Below are 19,504 nucleotides of genomic sequence, written 5' to 3' on the forward strand. Positions count from 1 at the left end.
GACGGAAACGTACACCCACTGAGCGACTGAGGAAGTGTGGCGTTCAAACAGGTGTGCAATGCAAAGACGTTATGTTTAATTATGCAAATCGATTTCATGCAAATCAAATCAGTTGTGGGCTTTATTACACTAGATTGCTAAAATTAACCACATTGGTGCAGGATAAAGAAATGGAAAAAATAAACAAACTTTATCGATGGTTCTGCAGCCACTGTTCTATGACGATTAATACTGATTCTGATTCAGATTTTTTACGCTCAATAAATAATGAAAACAGCATAACTTGCAGTTGAATAAACAAATATTATGTTATTGACTGAGTTACAGAAGTTACATTTATCACCATATTTGCTCTTTTATTTCTCAGAAAACGATTAAAGCCTCTGGGAACCTGGTCTAAACTGGTGTTGTGTTCATTTAACATAACTGCTGTGATCCTATTGGTGTGGGGAGGGGAGGTGGGTGGGGTGGATGGATGCGCTTTGTGCGATTGTTCTATTTGTGTGCGCTGTTTGTAGCCTGGTCCTACCAGACCACCGTACTTCATTTCATTTGTACAGAAGCTGTTAAAGTTTAAAACTGTTGGATCTGCCCAGTGCCACTCTGGATCTGCGGCCCAATCGCAGTAGCTTTGATGCCATGTCATGCACCGGCTTCTGACTACAACTGAAACTAGCGCACGTCATTGTTCTCTGTTCGCTGATTGGACAGGTAAAAAATCTGCCGGAGAAAACCTGCGAATATACCGCAGACCCAGACTGACTACTGAAGGGAAATGAAAATTGAGCGGCAGTAGGTAGGCGGGCGGTGCCAGGCTAAGCTGTTTGTGCATGCTGTGAAGAAAACAAAAACCCAATAAATATATGTTTGAAAAAATTAAAGTCAATATACTGTATGATATCAACGTTTGCTGTCTCAATAAGCTTTAGAAGGATTTTGTGGATTTGGGTTTACAGGGGGCTTTAAATGTCATATAATCAAAGGTTTACCCGTAGCCACTGTTTCTCTGTCATCGCGTCGCTGTAGTCGACGTCACGGCGACAGCGGGATCCTCGTCCGAACAGCTTCTCCTTCTCCTCCTCGTAGGTCAGACGCTCCACCTCGTCGTCGTCCTTGATGATCCAAGATGGCAGCTCGTCCTCCTCCATCAGACGCGGCTTACGCTTCGGGTTCCGGGCGTGTTCCCGACGCCGGTCCAAGTCCATACGCTACGGACACAAAAAAGGGAAATTGCATCGGGTCAAATAGCAGCTGGTGACACAATTCTTGTTTCTTTTACGCTGATATCACCAACACATTTTTTTTTTCTTTTTTTTTTTTTTTTTTAAACCTTTATTTATACAGGTAAATCCCATTGAGACCGAAGACTCTTTTTCAAGGGAGACCTATTCCCATCCCCACGTTACCATTAACACACACATTAATACACAAATAGCAGGCTAACTATCGGGAGCAATTTAGGGGTCAGTGTCTTGCTCAGAGACAATTCGACATGTGGCGGGGGGATCGAATCATCGACCCTGTAGCAGAGGCTCGACCACCCAACCCACTTCGCCACAGCCGCCCTCACTAGATGGATGAGTCAAATATGATCAGGCCATGCTGTATTATTACCAAAGCTAATCTGACCAATCACAGTTCTTAAGCAGTCTCAGTCTCTGCCTTTGCCCCAATGTTTTATTCATTTTTGGGAGCGCACATGTTGGCTCGGTGGTAGGCTCTTGCACTATGCTGTAACTACTGAATAAATTAACTATAAATCCAGCTTTAGTATTGGATATATCAAATGCCTCTTCAGAAGAAACCCTTTGCCTCCAAATGCTTAGGAAGATTTCATAACAAGCAAATATGAGTTTAAATGAAAAGAAATATGTGGTGACACCACCAGGAACCAGTGAAGCCTGAAGTAGTGTAATGGTTAAAGCTGGGGTATATGATTTCTGATTGGTCAAAGTTAACATGAGCTGACACTTTGACCAATCAGAGCGAGGCTCCGATTCTCTATTCTTATTGGCTGTTGGGACTGTCTATTCACTTTGGCACGACTTTGTTGGTGTAGAGCGTGTCAGGGAGGGACCATAGGGGAGGGACCTAAGAGAACAAGTGGAGCGGTAGAGGTATTTGGATTCGAATCTCTATCCCAACTGCCATTTTCTCCCCAAATCCTCCACCCCAGCTTTAACACACACTTGATTTTGAACTTCATAAAGTATTAAGCACACCAGCAGTCTCCCCAGAGACAAAGCTACTAAGCACTAATCATTTCAAACACAAATTGTCTCAGAGTTGCTTAGTGTCAAACTGTCTGTGCATGAAGTGGTGAGCCTTGTATCCAAGGCGATTAAATAATTTATTACGCAAGAAGAAGCATCTGGCTGGGGACGGCAGCTGCACTCTGAAGGTGCACAAACAAAAGGTGATATTTAAACAGAGTAACTGTCTTGACATGGAGGACAAGCTATTATAATTAAATGATATTTCCCCAGAGTTTTACTCTCTTTGCACTTTAAATGTCACTTGGACTTCTGAGAAATATTGGCTTTTCTTTTCTTTTTTTAAATGTTATTTTTTGGGCATTTTTGCTTTTATAAGAGAGAGTTGAAATGGAGCAAAGAGGAGAGCACATGCAGATAACTGACCCGGGCGGGATTCGAACCCGGGTCTGCTGCAGGGCCTTGCCCCGGGGGGGGTGGGGACGACGACGACGACGACGACGACGACACCCTACCCACTGAGCTACGGGTGCCCCACTTTGGCTTGTCTTACCATGAAGATCTCAAACTCCTCTTCACTGCGGGCTATCATCTGGTTGAGGGTCTCATCGTCAGGCACTTCGTCTTCTTCCTGGAATCACATTTTGAAAACAAATCAGTCTCTCCTGAGGACATTGGAGTCTTAAGTTTTTAAATGTTTCAGCAAAAACAGAAAAGACACACACACATGCTCCATTCAAAACAATTCAGCTGAGATTGAGTCTAATGGCGGAGATTGAATTTCAAAACCACTTTGTATTAGTGAAGGATTTGGTAAACCCGCTCATCCAAGTAGATGTTACTGGGCCCGCAGTAATTCAATCATAAGCAGCATGCATAATTCAACTAGCAGGAAGGAAATAGTAGATATTAAAATATGATATATTAAAAAAATGCCTGATCAAGCACAAATATCTCATCTAAGAAGTCTTACTTTATCCATAAATAATTTAATTTAAATATACAGGTGACACCCAGGAATCTCCAAGTCAAATTTGAGAGTTTTTAATACCTTTATAATGCCACTTAAAATTGTTGCCAACTTCAAGGCCATACTGGCAAAAGTAGGAAAAATATACTGTAACAGAAATTCTGACACATTTTGAGGTACTTTAACTCTATACTTGTACTCACATTGATTCCACACACATTGATATACTGCATACACAATTGCTTTGTGACGTGCATGTGTGTACTCTTAATTGCTATTAAGACCCCGCTTGTACCTGTATGTAAGTTGCAAACTCAGACCGCACCTCATTCTGTTCCTCGTGTTCTAGAATGGCTTGGAGGAAGACGCGGCGCTCCTGACCCGAGGACTTCTGGTCGAACATTCCGGCCTGGATGACCTTCTGATCCACATTCAGTTTGTACTTAGCGGCGGCCAGGATCTTCTCCTCCACGCTGTTCAGGGTGCACAGACGCAGCACGCGCACCTCGTTCTGCTGCCCGATGCGGTGAGCTCGGTCCTGGGCCTGAAGGTCCTAGGAACAACCGCACATCCAAGTGATAAGATCATGTCAACTGTCTAGATTTAAAAGAGTGCATTTATTAACACATTTCAAGATGAGAACAGGTGCCAGAATAAACGTTTGGTGAGGGACACATTTTTTGGTTCAGTTGATCAAATTAAACATTTCATTAAAATCCAGCTCTTAGCTCGGTCCTGGGCCTGCAGGTCCTGGAAACAACACAATCATGTGGTGGCGGGATGGCCTAGAGGAAAGGTGGCCGACCAGTTACCATGAGGTCGTTGGTTCGATCCCTGGCACTGCTCCTCAGGTTTTTATTGTGTTAATTCAATCAGTGGCAACTACCAAGAACAGCCAACACTATAACAAACACTAGACATTTTCTACAGTACAATCACTTATCATTCACACACTCTGAAAAGTACCATCCATCCTTACATGTTACAAATGAGAGTGAAATCTACTAGTGCACAACTGTACTTGATGTGGGTTCCAGTCACTGTCAAAGATGACGACAGTGTCGGCGGCTTGCAGGTTGAGGCCGAGGCCGCCGGCTCTGGTGCTCAGCAGGAAGATGAAGTACTGCGATCCCGGCTCGTTGAACTTCTTCAGCAGCAAAGCTCTGTCGTCAGATTTTGTGGTTCCTGGAACACCAGACATCATCGTTTTATTAAAGATATTATTATTTGGCAATTTCAATGATTGACAGTGTGGTGAGACAGAGATGAAATGGGTTAGAGAGAGGGGAATGACATGCAGAGAAAGACCACGGACCGGATTCAAATCTGGGTCGGCCTTAGGAGGACTGAGCCTCTATGGGGGGGACGCTCTAACCACTACACCGCTACACCACAAGCGCCTTCAACATCGTTTTCAAATGCTTAGATGATATTTTTTACAATTGAAAATGTCACTGTATTACAACAAAGGTTATTAATTCTGCTTCTTCTGTTGTCAGCAAAGTAAAAATATCTCCTGTATACTGTGCTGCATCTATGACCAATTAAACTGTTTCTGTGCTTGTCTGAAAAGGGCAGGCAGTGGCTTTCGTTAAGCGAGGTTCAACCCAACAACCCAACAACTAATTTATATGTCTGATTAAATTATGCTAAACAAGCATGTTCACAGTCCACAGCTGCATATCTCAGAGAAGTCTCTTCAAAGAAGGTTGTATTTTGAACTTGCTTTATGAAAGCTGTTCATAGGAATGATTCACTGATTCTTTTAATTAATTTCTTTCCTTGGTTGTAGACTAAATTAATAAGAATGTGAACAAATTTGAACTTTTTTTTGTTTTACCTCATAGTAGAATAATTAGAATGTATGTCTGCCGGTGTGCCTTTAATGTGAGAACTAAATAAAAGAAGAAAGTTACTGCAAGGCGGTAAGAAGCTAGACATGTATTGTTAAGTATAGGTGGAATATTACCGTCGAGACGTAGATACTGAAAGTTGCGGTAGCCTAATTAAAAACACTCTTTCTGCCTTTTCTCAGGCTAGGATGAACCGATTTCTAACATTCATGCAATTATATACTACATAGGGTCTCAGAGTTCAATACACCTTCATATTTCCACCGGTGAAGTATGTCTTTAAGTATAGGTGTGATCTTACCATCAAGACGTAGATACTGAAGGTTGCGGTAGCCTAAGTAAAAACACTCGTTCTGCCTTTTCTCAGGCAAGGATGAAGCGATTTCTAACATTTATGCAAATATATACTACACGGATCTCAGAGTTCAATACACCTTCATATTTCCACCGGTGAAGTAGGTCTTTAAGTATAGGTGTGATCTTACCGTCGAGACGTAGATACTGGAAGTTGCGGTAGCCTAAGTAGTCCTCCAAGATGGTCATGAGCGAGGTCATCTGGCAGAAGAGCAGGACTCTGTGGGTGGTGGCGTGGAGCTTGGGCAGGATGCGATCCAGCAGCTCAAACTTCCCAGAGGCTCGATACAGCTCGTGGCTGAGTGAGTGGAGGGGATCAGGAAAAACATTAAAAATAATTATTAATCGTTAATATCTTATTCAGGCCTCTTGTCTAGCTGGAAAAGCGCTATATAAATCCAATGTATTATTATTTTTATTTTTTTAAAGGTTATTTTTTTGGGCATTTTCAAGCTTTATTAGATAGAGTTGAAATGGGGAGACAGAGAGAGAGGGGGGTGGACACGCAGTAAAAGTCCCCGGGTCGGATTCAAACCCGCGACCACTGCAACGAGGTCTGAGCCAATATGGTATGCGCTCTATCCACTACACCACCGGAGCGCCCCAATGAACTATTAGTTTGACAGTGATGCTTTTTTTTTGAAGGATGAAATGAATGCATTTCTTAAATGTTTGTATGTTTGAGTTATTTACTTATTATTTTTTTTTATCCATCTGTTTCTATTGCTTTACCCATCTATGTCCACTAGACTTAAAACTGTAATCTACCTATATGACACTTATAAGTTGTCTGTTCATGTATCCTGAAACAAAGTAGCTATGCCATGTACCAAATTTTGAAAAATGTAATTAAAATGTAATTAAAAAACCTTGTCAAAACCTGGCACATATATTTGCCAACAGAGGGCTCAAAGGTTTAGATCCTAAAAGCTGTTAATTTAGCTAGAGCCTTTAGACTGTAGCACATATTACAAATAAAAAAACTCAACCAGCCCCAACTAGCACTGATTCAAGTGATTTATCAGTTTTTGTGGTAGTTAGTTAAAATAACCACTTTCATACTTTCCATCGTGGCATAGAAACATTATAATCAACAGGAAATGCTTTAATTTATCACAAATGGTTGAGTTGAACCAAGATAAGTTTGTGATATCCACTGCGAGGCTCATACGAAGGACAAATGGACAGACCACACAGCTCATTATTTTTAATTTGTCATTTTCAGTCAGATAGGTCACAACCGGTTACAAACAGATACCACCCGCCGTGTCAACAATATTTTTCTCTATCAGAAAAAACACTGTTGAAATCGTCCTCTAACTACAGGCCAGCCACCATTTTAAAAGTCACTGATTTGTTTAGACCCTGAAGGTAGGCGGGTGAAACATGTAATTGCTAGCAACCTCCACCCCCTTGAAAATTGTTTCTCTTGTGGTAATAGTAGTGATTTTATTTTATTTAAATTTATGTCAACAGTTTTCCAGCAGAAATACACATATGAATAAATAAATAGCAAAACCCTAACCACCAATGCACTTGTCTACATCTGAAATTGGTTTTGAGATAGAGGTGTGTAACAATGTGTAGAAAGGCAACGCTGGCATTTTTCTATCCATAGAGAAGTGAACATCCAGTGGTTATACTGCATCTTAATTGTCACTTCCATTTTTTTATTTTAACTGTCCTTATTTTAATACTTTTAACTATGTTTTAACCAGTCATATTGTCTGTAGCACACTTTTTGTAATATACCCAATTAGAACATTTTGTTTCAAATTGTGTGATGTATTTTCACAACACCATTGCAAATGCAGAGCTTTCTCCCAATGATCCTTGAAGATTAAATAAAGATTGATTTAATGAATATGAGTAAATATAATTCCTGACACCATTGCAACATTCATTTTCACGCATCTGGTCTGAGGTAGTCTCGCAAAGCCAGACCAAACTACAGCAAGTAGTATGGTCTGGAAGCACTCCGTTTAGAGCCGTCTATTCGGGGGGAAACTGGGCTGGCCTGTTTTTATTTGTTTAAACCAATCACAATCATCTACGGCGGGGCTAACCCCGGGAAGCAGCCAATGGAGGCGTAGCGTTGTTTGCCGACGCCAGCGCTTAATAGACGCTGGCTGAAGTGGTCAAGCCAGACTAGGTCTGAGGTGAATTTCTGATATGAATAATTTATAACTGGGGCCAAGTGCCAAGTAATGTAGAGCCATAACAATTATCTGACGGAGTGTTTAGTACTGAACCTTTTTCATTGAGCCTCACACAAAGGGGATTTGTCAAACCTTGACAATGTTGCCGCAAACACTGTGTTGTTAATTAAGCTAATCTGGGCGTCAATACGTTTGTTTGTTTGTTTATGACTGTGCATTTGGTTCAGAAAAGAAACCCCTCTTTATGGACTATGGGATAAAGGCCAGTTTGTTTATAAACAAGCTCAACTTGGGAGGATTTTCGAAAATAATTTAGAAAATATAAATATTACTTTACTATACCTGTTAAAAACCAGTTGGCTCTTTTAAATTCCACAATAAAGTTATTAAAACAGCTGTGCTTATCTTTATCATTGAAAGGCATCAATAGGGAATTAACTGGTAATATAATACTTTAACTTTTCAGCATCCTCCTAGAATGAAAATATAGTGAAACAGTTGTAACACTAATACTTATATATTAATACACACTCAGAAATGTATGTATATAGTTTGCAATAAATAATTTAATAAATTTTGTATGGTTCTTTTACATGTTCAATAGGGAGAGTACATACATTATATCATATACATAATACATCTTTGTTCACAGAACACATAACTAATCCTGATCCAGTATCAGTCTGGTTTTGACTATTAAGAACCAGCGTGGCAAAAAATCTGGATTCTGTCATTTAAAATGCTTTGAATGGGAAACATGTAATAAAATTATAAAAATACATTTATATTTTTTTCCTACTTACCCATTGATGATGCCATTTGGATATCCCAAATGCTCTGCGAAAGATTCCTACGACAAGAGAGAACGTTTACAATATACTGGTTCAAATAAGGAGAGGCTGTCACACTAACTCACACATTTAAATTGGCTGTCTAGTGTATACCAAACCTTGTTCTGAGCTATTTAAAAAAACTAAATGTCAGGACGTTCGTGTTCCCTTAAGACAGACAGACAGCCTATTAGTTTCTTCGTAAATTAAATCAGTCTGTATACTAAAGTTTTCTCATTAACGAGTTGTTTTAAAGTTATAAACCTACAGGCAACGACTGTCCTTCAATTAAAAAGAAAGATGTCAAATAAGTTTTGACTCGATCGTTAATTCAGTCCAGGAACAAGTTTAACAAGATATCAAATTTGAATTCAGGAATAAATCAAAGTTTATAAAATATCTCACATCATACAAGCGTTGATAAGGGATGTATCAAAATATGTACTTAGTTTAAAAGTCATGAACAATTGTTAAGGGTACAAGCTAAGGGTCTAAGGGCAGGGTGTCATACTGTATGGAATGTAAAGCCCACTGAGGCAAATGTCTATTTGTGATATTGGGCTATACAAATAAAACTAATTTGATTTGATTTGATTTGATTTGATTTGATCACTTAGCTGGTAATTACAGTAGGTAAATGACAAAGACATGCTTCAGTGTAAATCAGTTTGGAGTGTAAGTATTCAAATGCTGTTAACAGCCAGTAAGTTGAGCTAGCACAACTCACCTCAATGTGTGGGAACATGTAAGGATGGTTACAGATCTTCTTCAGCTGCATGATGGTGTTCATCAGGGTCTTTGCTCCTCCTTTACCCTGGAGGAAAAATGACAACATAGATAAGGTAAATGAATGGGTTGGAAACTGCATTTTACAAATTCACTACTGACAAGAAAATCCATTGTTAACACACAACCTAGGTTCTGTGAACGGGCTAGCTACAGTGTTTACATTCTCGTTTACAGAGCCAAGTAAATGTTGAGTGAACAAACAGTACTGACAGGTTGCGTATGTTGATTTGGACGAAAAAGTGATTTTGTCGACAAGCATTCTCCAGAATCGCTGACTCCACCTTGAAGTCGATAATTTCAAACTTGTAAGGCAGGCCGTTGCTATTTACAAATCCAACGGTTACGGATCAACATTATCATTATTTTTTGAATTACATTACATGTAATTTAGCAGACGCTTTTATCCAAAGCGACTTACAACTGGAGCACACATTCATACACCAATAGCAGCAGCTACCACGTAGGGTTATCGGGCAATTTAGGGTTGTGTTAGTGTCTTGCCCAGGGACACTTGGTCATGTGGCGGGGAGACGGGGGATCGAACCACCGACCCTGCAGTTGCGGGTCGACCACGCTACCCACTTAGCTACATACCCCATACATTCATGTGAATTCATCTTTCTGGCCAACAGGCAAATGTAAGTCTGATATTCACTCTTTCTTTTAGCTCTGTTTTGGATCCCTACCGACTCCTGAGGGAATTTTCTTTCTCTTTAGCTGTTACACGCTCCACTTAATTCAGCAGCTTGTCCCTGACTTTCTCTGTACCTTAGTGCTGAGCAGGTAATGAACGGTGGGGTTTTACATCCCTTACATTTAAAAACAGCTGCCAGCGGCAACCGAAAACGTTACTGTGAGGACGCAGTGGGAGTGAACCAGAGCAGAAAAGGTTAAGGGTCAAACTTATAAGCAATAAGCTGAAAATTGCTATAAAGCTCCGTAAAGCCCTGTGTCTGTGGAACTCTCTCCCACAACCCATCTGTGACACTGACTTTCTACCCACTCCCACTTTCTAGTTGAGTAGGCTATTATTGTTAGACCTATTTGTTTTGTTCTTTATGTTGTTACATATGCTGGTCTTAATATGGGTTTCCTGTTTGTTTATTCCTTGCTCATTTTGTGTTAAGATACATTTAGTTATGTAGGCATATTTGTCAACTTAACAATGCAATTTTAAATTGAGTTCTGCCTTCTTCATAAGATTTTTCCCATTAAGATAACATTGTGACAAACAACCCCATAGTGTGTGACAACCGACCCCTTGATGGGGTTGGTTGTCACAATATGTCAGAGTGTCTTGATGGTCAATTACTTCTTCATTACAATAAGATGGAAAATGAGAGGGATACACATTTCAAGCCAACACCTTAAGCTTCAATTTAATGTAGGAATGACTATTGAAAGACGTTTTGATGATGAGCAATTCTCACTACAGTAAAAACAAAAGTGTGCCTACTTACCCCGTTCTGCCATATTTTATTTCTCTTCTATATTGCACCGATACTTAAGAATTGCATTGCCAATGACAGCTGCTGTAATAGTGGTGCATATGATAAATCTTCAATCTTAAAACCCACCTCTTCAAATTGGCATACTCTGTGTCATTTTAAGTATTATATTCATTCTTCGATAAGTCTGCTGTTTGTTTTTATTGCTCTGTGTTTATGCTTGCTCTGTTTCATTGTTGTGCATTTGTTTTTATCGTTTACTATTTGAAGATGTAAAGTGTCCTTGAGTGGCCTGAAAAGCACTCATGAATAAAAATGGATTATTATGATAAAAGCGGAGAGGAATTCACTCTGCCGGTGCATTGCTACAAGCAACACTTTTCACTGTTTCAAATTGTTATGATAAAAATGAAGATTCTTGTTGTTTTCAGTATCTGTAACACCACTGGGAACCCTGTTAAACTTAGTTTCCTTACAAATGATTGCCTGTTTGAACTGAACAGATTTGAGCTGCGTATTCCAATTTAAATCACAATCCGAGCAGCTGCATTCATTCTCCAGGTGGTCTGAATAAAAGTTTCTTGCACTCCACCGAAATTGAGGTCAAAAGCCAAGATGCAGCCTCACAAGCTGTACTTCTGAGGCAACAACACAACATTGTAACAATACTGTACCTTGTTTCTTTCTCTCAAAGATGGAGTCAGGGATTCTGGAGAATGATTGATGTCAAAATCACTTCTTCATTGAATATCTCCTCACGATCTGCTACCTGTGTGTACTGTGTGTGCACTGAAGGAAAGTTGTACTGGTGCTGATACACAGCCTAGGCTCTGTAAAGCTACGGTGGGCACATTTGCTATCATACCCTTTGTTTATATACCAGTTTACATAGCCTATTCTGTGTATTAACACTAGATTTCTTTTTCAGGGCATACACAGTACGGACAGGTTGCAGATCGCGAGGAGATATTCACTGATTTTGACAAAAAGTGAAAAAGACAACAAGGGTTTTCCAGAATTACTGACTCCACCTTTGAAAGCAAAAGTGGATCTGAGATGATGCTAGATAACTCGCTGCTTGAAGACCGCAGTGCATTAATGTGGTGACGTAGGGACGAGGGAGGGGACTGCTAACTGCAGTCACTGAAAGGTTGTTAGCTAAAATAACCATTTCGCTTACTTCACCTTTAAACAACAAACGCATTGGGAGAACCTGGTTTCAAACAGCAGGAAACTGTTAGTATTGCTGACATCTAAGATTTACCGCTCAGTTTGTCAAGATGATCCGTCTATGACAAGATGACACGCACCAATATACTGTATGACAAAAGCAGAGGCGCGGGGTGAAGCCAGGGGGGGGGGGGGGGGGGGTCTTGATATGTGTTTACCTTCTTATCCTTCTCCGAGCCGTCAGTGAGGAGAATGCCCTTCTGCATGTGACGGTACAGAACCTTCTGGATGGCAGACATGTCACATTTTATGACATACTCCACCTGGGAACGACAATAGAAAGGGAAAGCATCACTGATTTGAACTGACACCCGCATCTTGATCACTGTCAAATAATTCTTGACACCATGAGGTGAACAAAATAAAAAATTTGATAGAAAATACAAAAGAGAAGGAAAGGAGAGCGGGAAAGGGATATCTAAAACTAAACTAAACTAGCAATACTTTATATACAGTATAAAGAATAATCTCTAAAAGGTGCTCGATTTCTGAGCGATTATTGTCATGAAATTCAAGTCGGTAAAATTGTGTTTTTTAACAATATATTTATCGTTTTTTCTTAATTTACACATAAACAAATACTAATTAAATAACAATACAAAAAATAATCTGGGCCATGTTTCTACATGTTTACAAAGGCAGCATTTTAAACATTAGCTGCCCCTGCTGCTGAAGAGGAAGCTGAATACCTGACCTGATTAAAATACATAGGCTCCAACAAAATATTGTAATTGTTTTGAAAACCATACAAAGAAAAGTGATTTATACTTGGAATTGTTCAGTATGGAAATTAAGTTTAAGTTGCAGTCTGCAGCTTAAAGCTTGCTGCTCTGATTAGGCAAGAACATAGAGAGGAGGATGATGTCGAAAGAAATTGGAGAATCATCTTTAAATTATTTTGTGTGTGTGTGTGTGTGTGTGTGTGTGTGTGTGTGTGTGTGTGTGTGTGTGTGTGTGCTACTTACATTGTTTTTATCATTCTCTTTGCCTTCTACGAGTGGTAAAATGATTAATTATTCCCCATTCTATGAGCGCCCTCAGTTACAATGATTTTTAGATTATTTTTTAATTGGACGATTTGTAAAATGGATTTTACTATTATCTCATAATGCCTTATAATGCTTTAAAGATACAATTACCATTAATATTTGATTTCAGTTTATTCCCAAAAGATAAGACTGCAGTTAGCATCAGTAGTAATAAGTCTTCAGAAGTCAGATAATTGCTAAAATAGTGTACTTCCTCAAACATCCTTGTAATTGGATTGACCATTTGTAAACCATGAAATAACAAAGTTATAGAGATCCTATTATACTACTTTTCTGGTCTTAATTTCTTGTTAAAAACTGCTATAGAGCAACCTGACACGAATCACATCACAAAAAACTATGTAGACTTTCGGGACACTCGTCCTCTTACCCTAGCGAGCACAGCAGTCTCTCTCTACACACTGCTTTGAGCTTCTCCGCCCCTCCCCCCCTGCTGCAAACCCCACTCCATTGTGATTGGTTATCTTCCTTCGGGAGATTTTCAGGAAGGTGGAGGCATGCAGCCGGAGCTTGCCTGAGCAGCATTACCATACATGGAAACATGACAGAAACTACCCGAGCGTGACAGAAACTACCCGTAAATTTGAACAAGTTACGTCTCGACCGGCTGCCATAGTGTTTAGTGCTCTGCATAGCCACCCCAGACGGTCAGCAGGGAATACGTCTAAATGCATGTACGTAATTATTTGATACTCTAGTATGGTTAAACATGACTATAAATCATTATAACAACGTTTATAGGTCATAAAAGTCGAAAAGTATCATAGGTCCTCTTTAAGGCCCCAGGAACTATACCATTGGGAACTATTTTTGTTAATGGCAAGGCTTATGCTGCATCCACACCAAACGCGTTTGGGGCGGAAGGGGCGGTCACTTTGCATACAAAGTCAATGCACAGACGCGAATAGACACGAATGCTTCTCGCGCGGCGCGAATGATGCGTTTGGCGCGGAACACGCAAAATTCGCGCCGCTCATTCGCGTGACTTGAAAATATTCATCTCACGTGAATTTTTCGCGTGAGGTGCCGCGGTGATTATCACGCGGTTGTCGCGGAGCAACGCAAATTTTCGCGTTTGGTGTGGACGCAGCATTAGGGCCAATCCCATTTCTCATTTTCACCACTACCCTTACCCCTTGGCCCTACCGCTGCCAGAGAGAATTGGGACAGCCCTACCCCTTCACATGAATTCGGAGGGGAAGGGCGAAAGGGGTGAATTGGGATTGAGCCATAGTCCCCTTTGCCATTATTTACTTGGAAGATGGCAATTTAACCAGAACAGTTCAGTCAAACAACAGCGTAGGGTAAACCATGTTAAAACAAAAAAATTGTGATACATCAAATCAAAATGGAAACCTTTGAGCTCCAATCTCACCTTCTCTGGCAGCTGAGACTCCACCTCCTTCTTCAGTCTGCGGAGCAGGAAGGGACGCAGCACCTTGTGCAAACGCCGAATAATCAAGATGGTCTCCTCCTCATTCAGATCCACCTAACAAAGTCAGAAAGAACATTTAAATAAATCACTATTATTATTATTATTATTATTATTAAACTTGGATTTATATAGCGCTTTTCTTTGGTACTCAAAGCGCTTTACAGGGTTCCAGGTTCAATACGTTCACACACAGTCATACCGGTGGTGGTAAACTACGATAGTAGCCACAGTTGCCCTGGGGCAGACTGACAGAAGCGAGGCTGCCATTCAGCGCCATCGGCCCCTCCGACCACCACCTCAAACATACAGCAGTCATACACATTCACACGAGGCAAGGTGGGTGAAGTGTCTTGCCCAGGGACACAACGACCATGACACAAGTGGCCGGGCGGGGATCGAACCGCCAACCCTAGGATCATTGGCCAACCCGCTTAACCACCTGAGCCACAGTCGCCCCAATCATTACTTATTAAATTTAAATTTTATTTATACAGGTGCCATTGAGACCGTATACTCTTTTACAAGGGAGACCGGTTCCCATTCCCACGTTACCATTCACACACACATTCAGACATCGATAGCAGGCTAATTATCGACATTCACACGAGGCAAAGTGGGTAAAGTGTCTTGCCCAAGGACACAACAACCATGACACAAGTGGCAGGGCGGGGAATCGAACCGCCAACCATTCAAATTGGCCGACCCGCTCTACCACCTGAGCCAGTCGCCCCATTTATTTGATCATGGTTCTTAAACTTGCACTAAATAGGCAACTCCCTGCCCGGCCCTCTTGTGTTGTCTCTGACATGCTCCTGTGTCTGTCTGTTGTTCTACATGTAAATGTTTGTATGGAATAGCTGTGGAATAGCTCTTTGGGATCAATAAAGTTGTTTGAACTTGAACTCGATATCACAGAATGTTGTGTAATGCATTACTCAACAGCAGGAGATAATATTGTACAGCTTAACAAGTTGTGTGACTACCTGAATACTCCTGCTCGTCGGAATATGTATTGAATTTTAGGCATTGTGTTATTGTGGCCACTGGTGAGCCTTTTTGTTAAAATGTATTGTAAGTTTTTGACCATTATTAACTTTTTATTATTTTTTGTCTGCCTCCCAATTCATTTCTATTTGTATTATACTTGTAAAGTGACCCGCTAATTAGAGCTCAGTCTGAAACTAATTTGCAAACTCAATTGAACTGGCAAGTTGAATGTTAATGTGAATAAACGTGTTGAAGCAAATACTTTGGGTTCTTTTTTTTCAATGAGTTGTTATTTGGTTTGGAAAAATGAGTATTTCTTTAACTTTTTTGGGTATAGGTTTCTTTTTCAACATAGGGGAAGGACATATTTATTCTCCTGGATTGTTAAAAAACTTTTTGCACATTCAAAACATTTCACATTTTGTTTTTGCCTTTTGCCTTTCATACATTTTTTTTGGAAGACATATCCCCTCCATCCCTCCCGAAAATGTACACCTGTGCTTTTCTTTGCAGGAACTTCAGTTTAAAGGTTTCCTTAGCCGCAGGCAAAATGTTACTGAAGATGGACGGCTAAACCTACCATGACCTTCTGTGAGCAAAGGGATAATACTCCAAACTAGTCGAAAATTTTAAGAAAATGGAAAGTTTTGTTCCGCAGCAGCACCCTTCAAGTCCTATAAAGGATGCTAGCATGTATCTGACAATGGCTCTAACTTTCCTGAGGACATAGAGTGTTTTTTCAATAGGTTATATACCTTATACTTATGCCTCCATTTTAGAAGTAATGACAGGTGTGATTACTATCGAGGCAGCCCAAAGTTCTCCAGGGTAAACATTTGAAGAGATTTAGTAGCTTTCAGGGGATGTACCCAGCAAAGAAATGGGCCCTACTATATGGATCTTCAACTTATCTCAACAACACTTTAAAAGTTATGGTGTGAGGTTCTCCGGTGGCGTAGTGGATAGAGCGCATACCATATTGGCTCTGGCCTTCGTTGCAGTGGTCGCAGGTTCAAGTACGACCCGTGGACCTTTAGCGCATGTCATCCCCCCTCTCTCTCTCTCTCTCTCTCTCTCTCTCTCTCTCCCTCTCTGTCTGTCTCCCCATTACAACTCTGTACTACCTAATAAAGCTTGAAAATGCAAAAAAAAGTTAGGGTGTATACCTTCTCCCATTTAGAAGTTGTTTTTGTTTTGTTTTTTGTTCAAAGTTTTTGGACTCCACTGAATACAACCGCACTGATGCTTACTGACATGTGATCAGAAGACCATTTTAATTGCTGCAAGCTGATTGTGGAGGGTTAAGTTTTTAGGAAATATGTTCACCAATGTTCACAAGCAAAGCCTTGAATGCTTTGTTCCTCCCATACTACACTACACATCAATAAAAAAACATAACAAACTGGGGGAGAAAAAAGAAATAAAAATAAAAAGCACTTAAAAAAGCCTATGACCCCAGGCTATTTCCTTGTAATACTAACCCTCTCTCCTGTCATGGCGAAGGGGGCGTTGAACCACTGCTCGAAGGTGCTGCAGCTCTTGAAGATGGTGGGCAGGAGGAAGTTGAGCAGCGCCCACAGCTCGGGCAGTTTGTTCTGCAGCGGCGTCCCGGTGAGGAGGAGCCGCCGCGGGGCCACGTAGTGTGTGTTCAACACCTGGGTCAGCTTACAGTGGTGGTTCTTCATGCGGTGACCCTCGTCCACTATCATGTACTTCCAACGAATCTGTAAGGTGGAAAAAAGGACTTAGAATTGGAATTGGAACCTTTGGGGTGCTCCAGTGGCGTAGTGGATAGAGCGCGTACCATATTGGCCCCGGCTTTTCATTGCAGTGGTCACGGGTTCAAATCCGACCCGTGGACCTTTAATGCATGCAATCCCCCCTCTCTCTCTGTCTCCCCATTTCAACTCTGTACTATCTAATAAAGTTTGAAAATGCCAAAAAACTATCTTTAAAAACAAAAATTAATTGGAGCTTTTGGTAACACCACTGCATACAAATAAGATATTTTCCTCACTGGTAGAGCGCATAACATTAAGGCTAAAAGCCCTTTTCGCATGGGACCCGAGTTCAACTAAAACCGCTTTTAGCCATAGTGCCCCTGACTCCTGGAACAGCCTACAACATACAATTAAAATAAATACACTCATAACTGTTAACCAATTTAAAATTATTATTTTGAATCAGCCCCTCTACACTTGTAACTGTTTTAATTAGGCTATTATGTCTCTCATTCAATTGATCTGAATGTTTTAAATTGTTGTTGTCTGTGTGTGTGTGTGTGTGTGTGTAAACTTGTTATGTATTCTCATTGTATATTGTGTATATGTACAAACTCGACGTCATTGTAAAAGAGGGTCACCCCTCAATTGATCTTTCGAGGTTAAATAAAGGAAAATGAAATGAATGAAATGAACTCAGGCGCAAGCTGTTTGCTGCATGTCTTCCCCCTCTCTCTCTTTCCTAATTTCAACCGTATGCTTAAAGCTATCCAATAACGGTAAAAACACCCCCGAAAAAATATTAAAAAATAAATAAAATGTCCTACACCTTGTCTTGTTTCATACGGCTATAATAACTGTTTGTTCAGTGTACAAAGTTTTTAAATTGATGTTTAAAAACCATCATGTTTCTCATATTTATCACATAAAAAAGACACAATCTTTGCTTACTCTGTGAACTATTTCGACTCTTTGCTTCCAAATATGTATCACAGTCACTGCAGCTTGAACAGAAATGATAACGAACGCCATACAACAAGAACAAAACAGAAAAACAATCTTCAGAAATATAGTAATATATAGTGCTATACTGTTTCCAATTCCTTATAATCACTTGCCTTTTAGATCAGTTAACCAATTAATTTCCTTTTACACAGTCAGATGCCCGTTTGGTGTCTAAATCTTACACATAATTCGTACCACACATACATTGTTTCCTTTATACATAAATACAAATTAAATATGCCACTGAAGTATGGATGGCCCTTAATGTCTTGTGTGTAGATGTTGCGACGCACAACACCACTATGTTTAAAATTATTCTAAATTTACCGTAGCTTCCCAGCCAAATACAAGGAAATACAGCTAACATCAAAACAGCACAACAAACATAAGACTTGTGCATTAATGTAATAGCAAGTACGATGGACTACTGCAGATCATTGTTCCCCGGTGTCCATGAAAAGTCGATAAATCAATTACAGCTCCTTCAGAGTGGAACAAAGAAAGAGCTGCCATGTTTTAAAGTTCAGTACTTGTGTCAAGCTAGACTTTTACAGTATGAGCCTAACGATCCGAGCACTTGTCTGCAAACCCATTAATTATGTTGTCCCCAGATAATTATAGCATAGGCTTCTGTTTGCCACTGTCTGCACACTCTCTACACACTGAACCATAATATCAGACAAAGGCCTTCGATGAAGTCACTCCTGGAGTTTTAGACCCAAACCAAACACATATAATCCCATTTGTGCCCGGTGAATGCTCAAGCATCTATAATTTAAAAGGTGTAGTCAGTGAATCTGGAGAAAAGGCCAATGTTTTTTTTTTTTTAGATATTTTTTGGCATTTTTATGCTTTATTGATAGTGCAGAGAGACAGTGGTGAAATGGGGCAGAGAGGGGAGTGACATGCAGAGATCGACCGCGGGCTGGAATCGAACCCGGGTCTGCTGCTGGGCCCGGCCGGGGGGGGACGCCCTACCAACTGAGCTAAGGGCGCCCCTCAAAGAAAAGGCCAATGTTAATACACAGCCTAGGCACTTTAAACGGTGGACCCCCTTTGTTTATATACCTGTTTACAGAGAATAGGCTTTTCAGCAAACATAAAGTATGGACAGGACGCTGATCGTAAGCAGATATTCACAGACAAAAGGTGATTTTGACAACAAGCGTTCTCAGGAATCGCTGACTCCACCTTTAACTACTGATTAGTTGGGGTGGGACACTGTGTGTGAAGGGCACACAATGGCATCGAGGTCAAAAGAGAAAGTGAATGATGTGAATTATACAGAGAAGATAAAGCTTTGAATCCCTGTCACCTTGGCCAGTATTTGCTTGTCCTTGATGATGTATTCATAGGTGGTCAGCAGGGTGTTGAACTTCCCGCTGCGCAGTTGAGGTACGAGCCCGCGGCGCAAAGCAGGGGTGCCCTGCCACGGGGGAGAACACAGACAGATAAGACAAG

At 40.6% G+C, this 19,504-nt stretch overlaps 1 protein-coding gene across 3 annotated transcripts in view; it reads right to left on the minus strand.

Annotated features, from left to right (window-relative positions):
- Nucleotides 1-19,504, minus strand: part of smarca2 (SWI/SNF related BAF chromatin remodeling complex subunit ATPase 2) — a 64,653-nt gene that overhangs the window by 18,686 nt on the left and 26,463 nt on the right. Inside the window, exons 18-28 of one of the 3 annotated variants that reach the window (XM_080045393.1) lie at nucleotides 19,359-19,469; nucleotides 16,799-17,041; nucleotides 14,271-14,384; nucleotides 12,005-12,109; nucleotides 9,107-9,193; nucleotides 8,353-8,399; nucleotides 5,522-5,688; nucleotides 4,205-4,368; nucleotides 3,479-3,727; nucleotides 2,767-2,844; nucleotides 990-1,208 (exon numbers count right to left, since the gene is read on the minus strand). In XM_080045393.1, coding sequence (XP_079901519.1) covers nucleotides 990-1,208; nucleotides 2,767-2,844; nucleotides 3,479-3,727; nucleotides 4,205-4,368; nucleotides 5,522-5,688; nucleotides 8,353-8,399; nucleotides 9,107-9,193; nucleotides 12,005-12,109; nucleotides 14,271-14,384; nucleotides 16,799-17,041; nucleotides 19,359-19,469 — 1,584 coding nt within the window. Of the gene's footprint in view, nucleotides 1-989; nucleotides 1,209-2,766; nucleotides 2,845-3,478; nucleotides 3,737-4,204; nucleotides 4,369-5,521; nucleotides 5,689-8,352; nucleotides 8,400-9,106; nucleotides 9,194-12,004; nucleotides 12,110-14,270; nucleotides 14,385-16,798; nucleotides 17,042-19,358; nucleotides 19,470-19,504 lie in introns of all 3 variants that reach the window. The other 2 variants (XM_080045394.1, XM_080045392.1) reach the window with 2 other exon arrangements.

This window comes from Ammodytes marinus (assembly GCF_949987685.1).
Source record: "Ammodytes marinus genome assembly, chromosome: 2".
NCBI classification, from domain to species: Eukaryota; Metazoa; Chordata; class Actinopteri; order Uranoscopiformes; family Ammodytidae; genus Ammodytes; species Ammodytes marinus.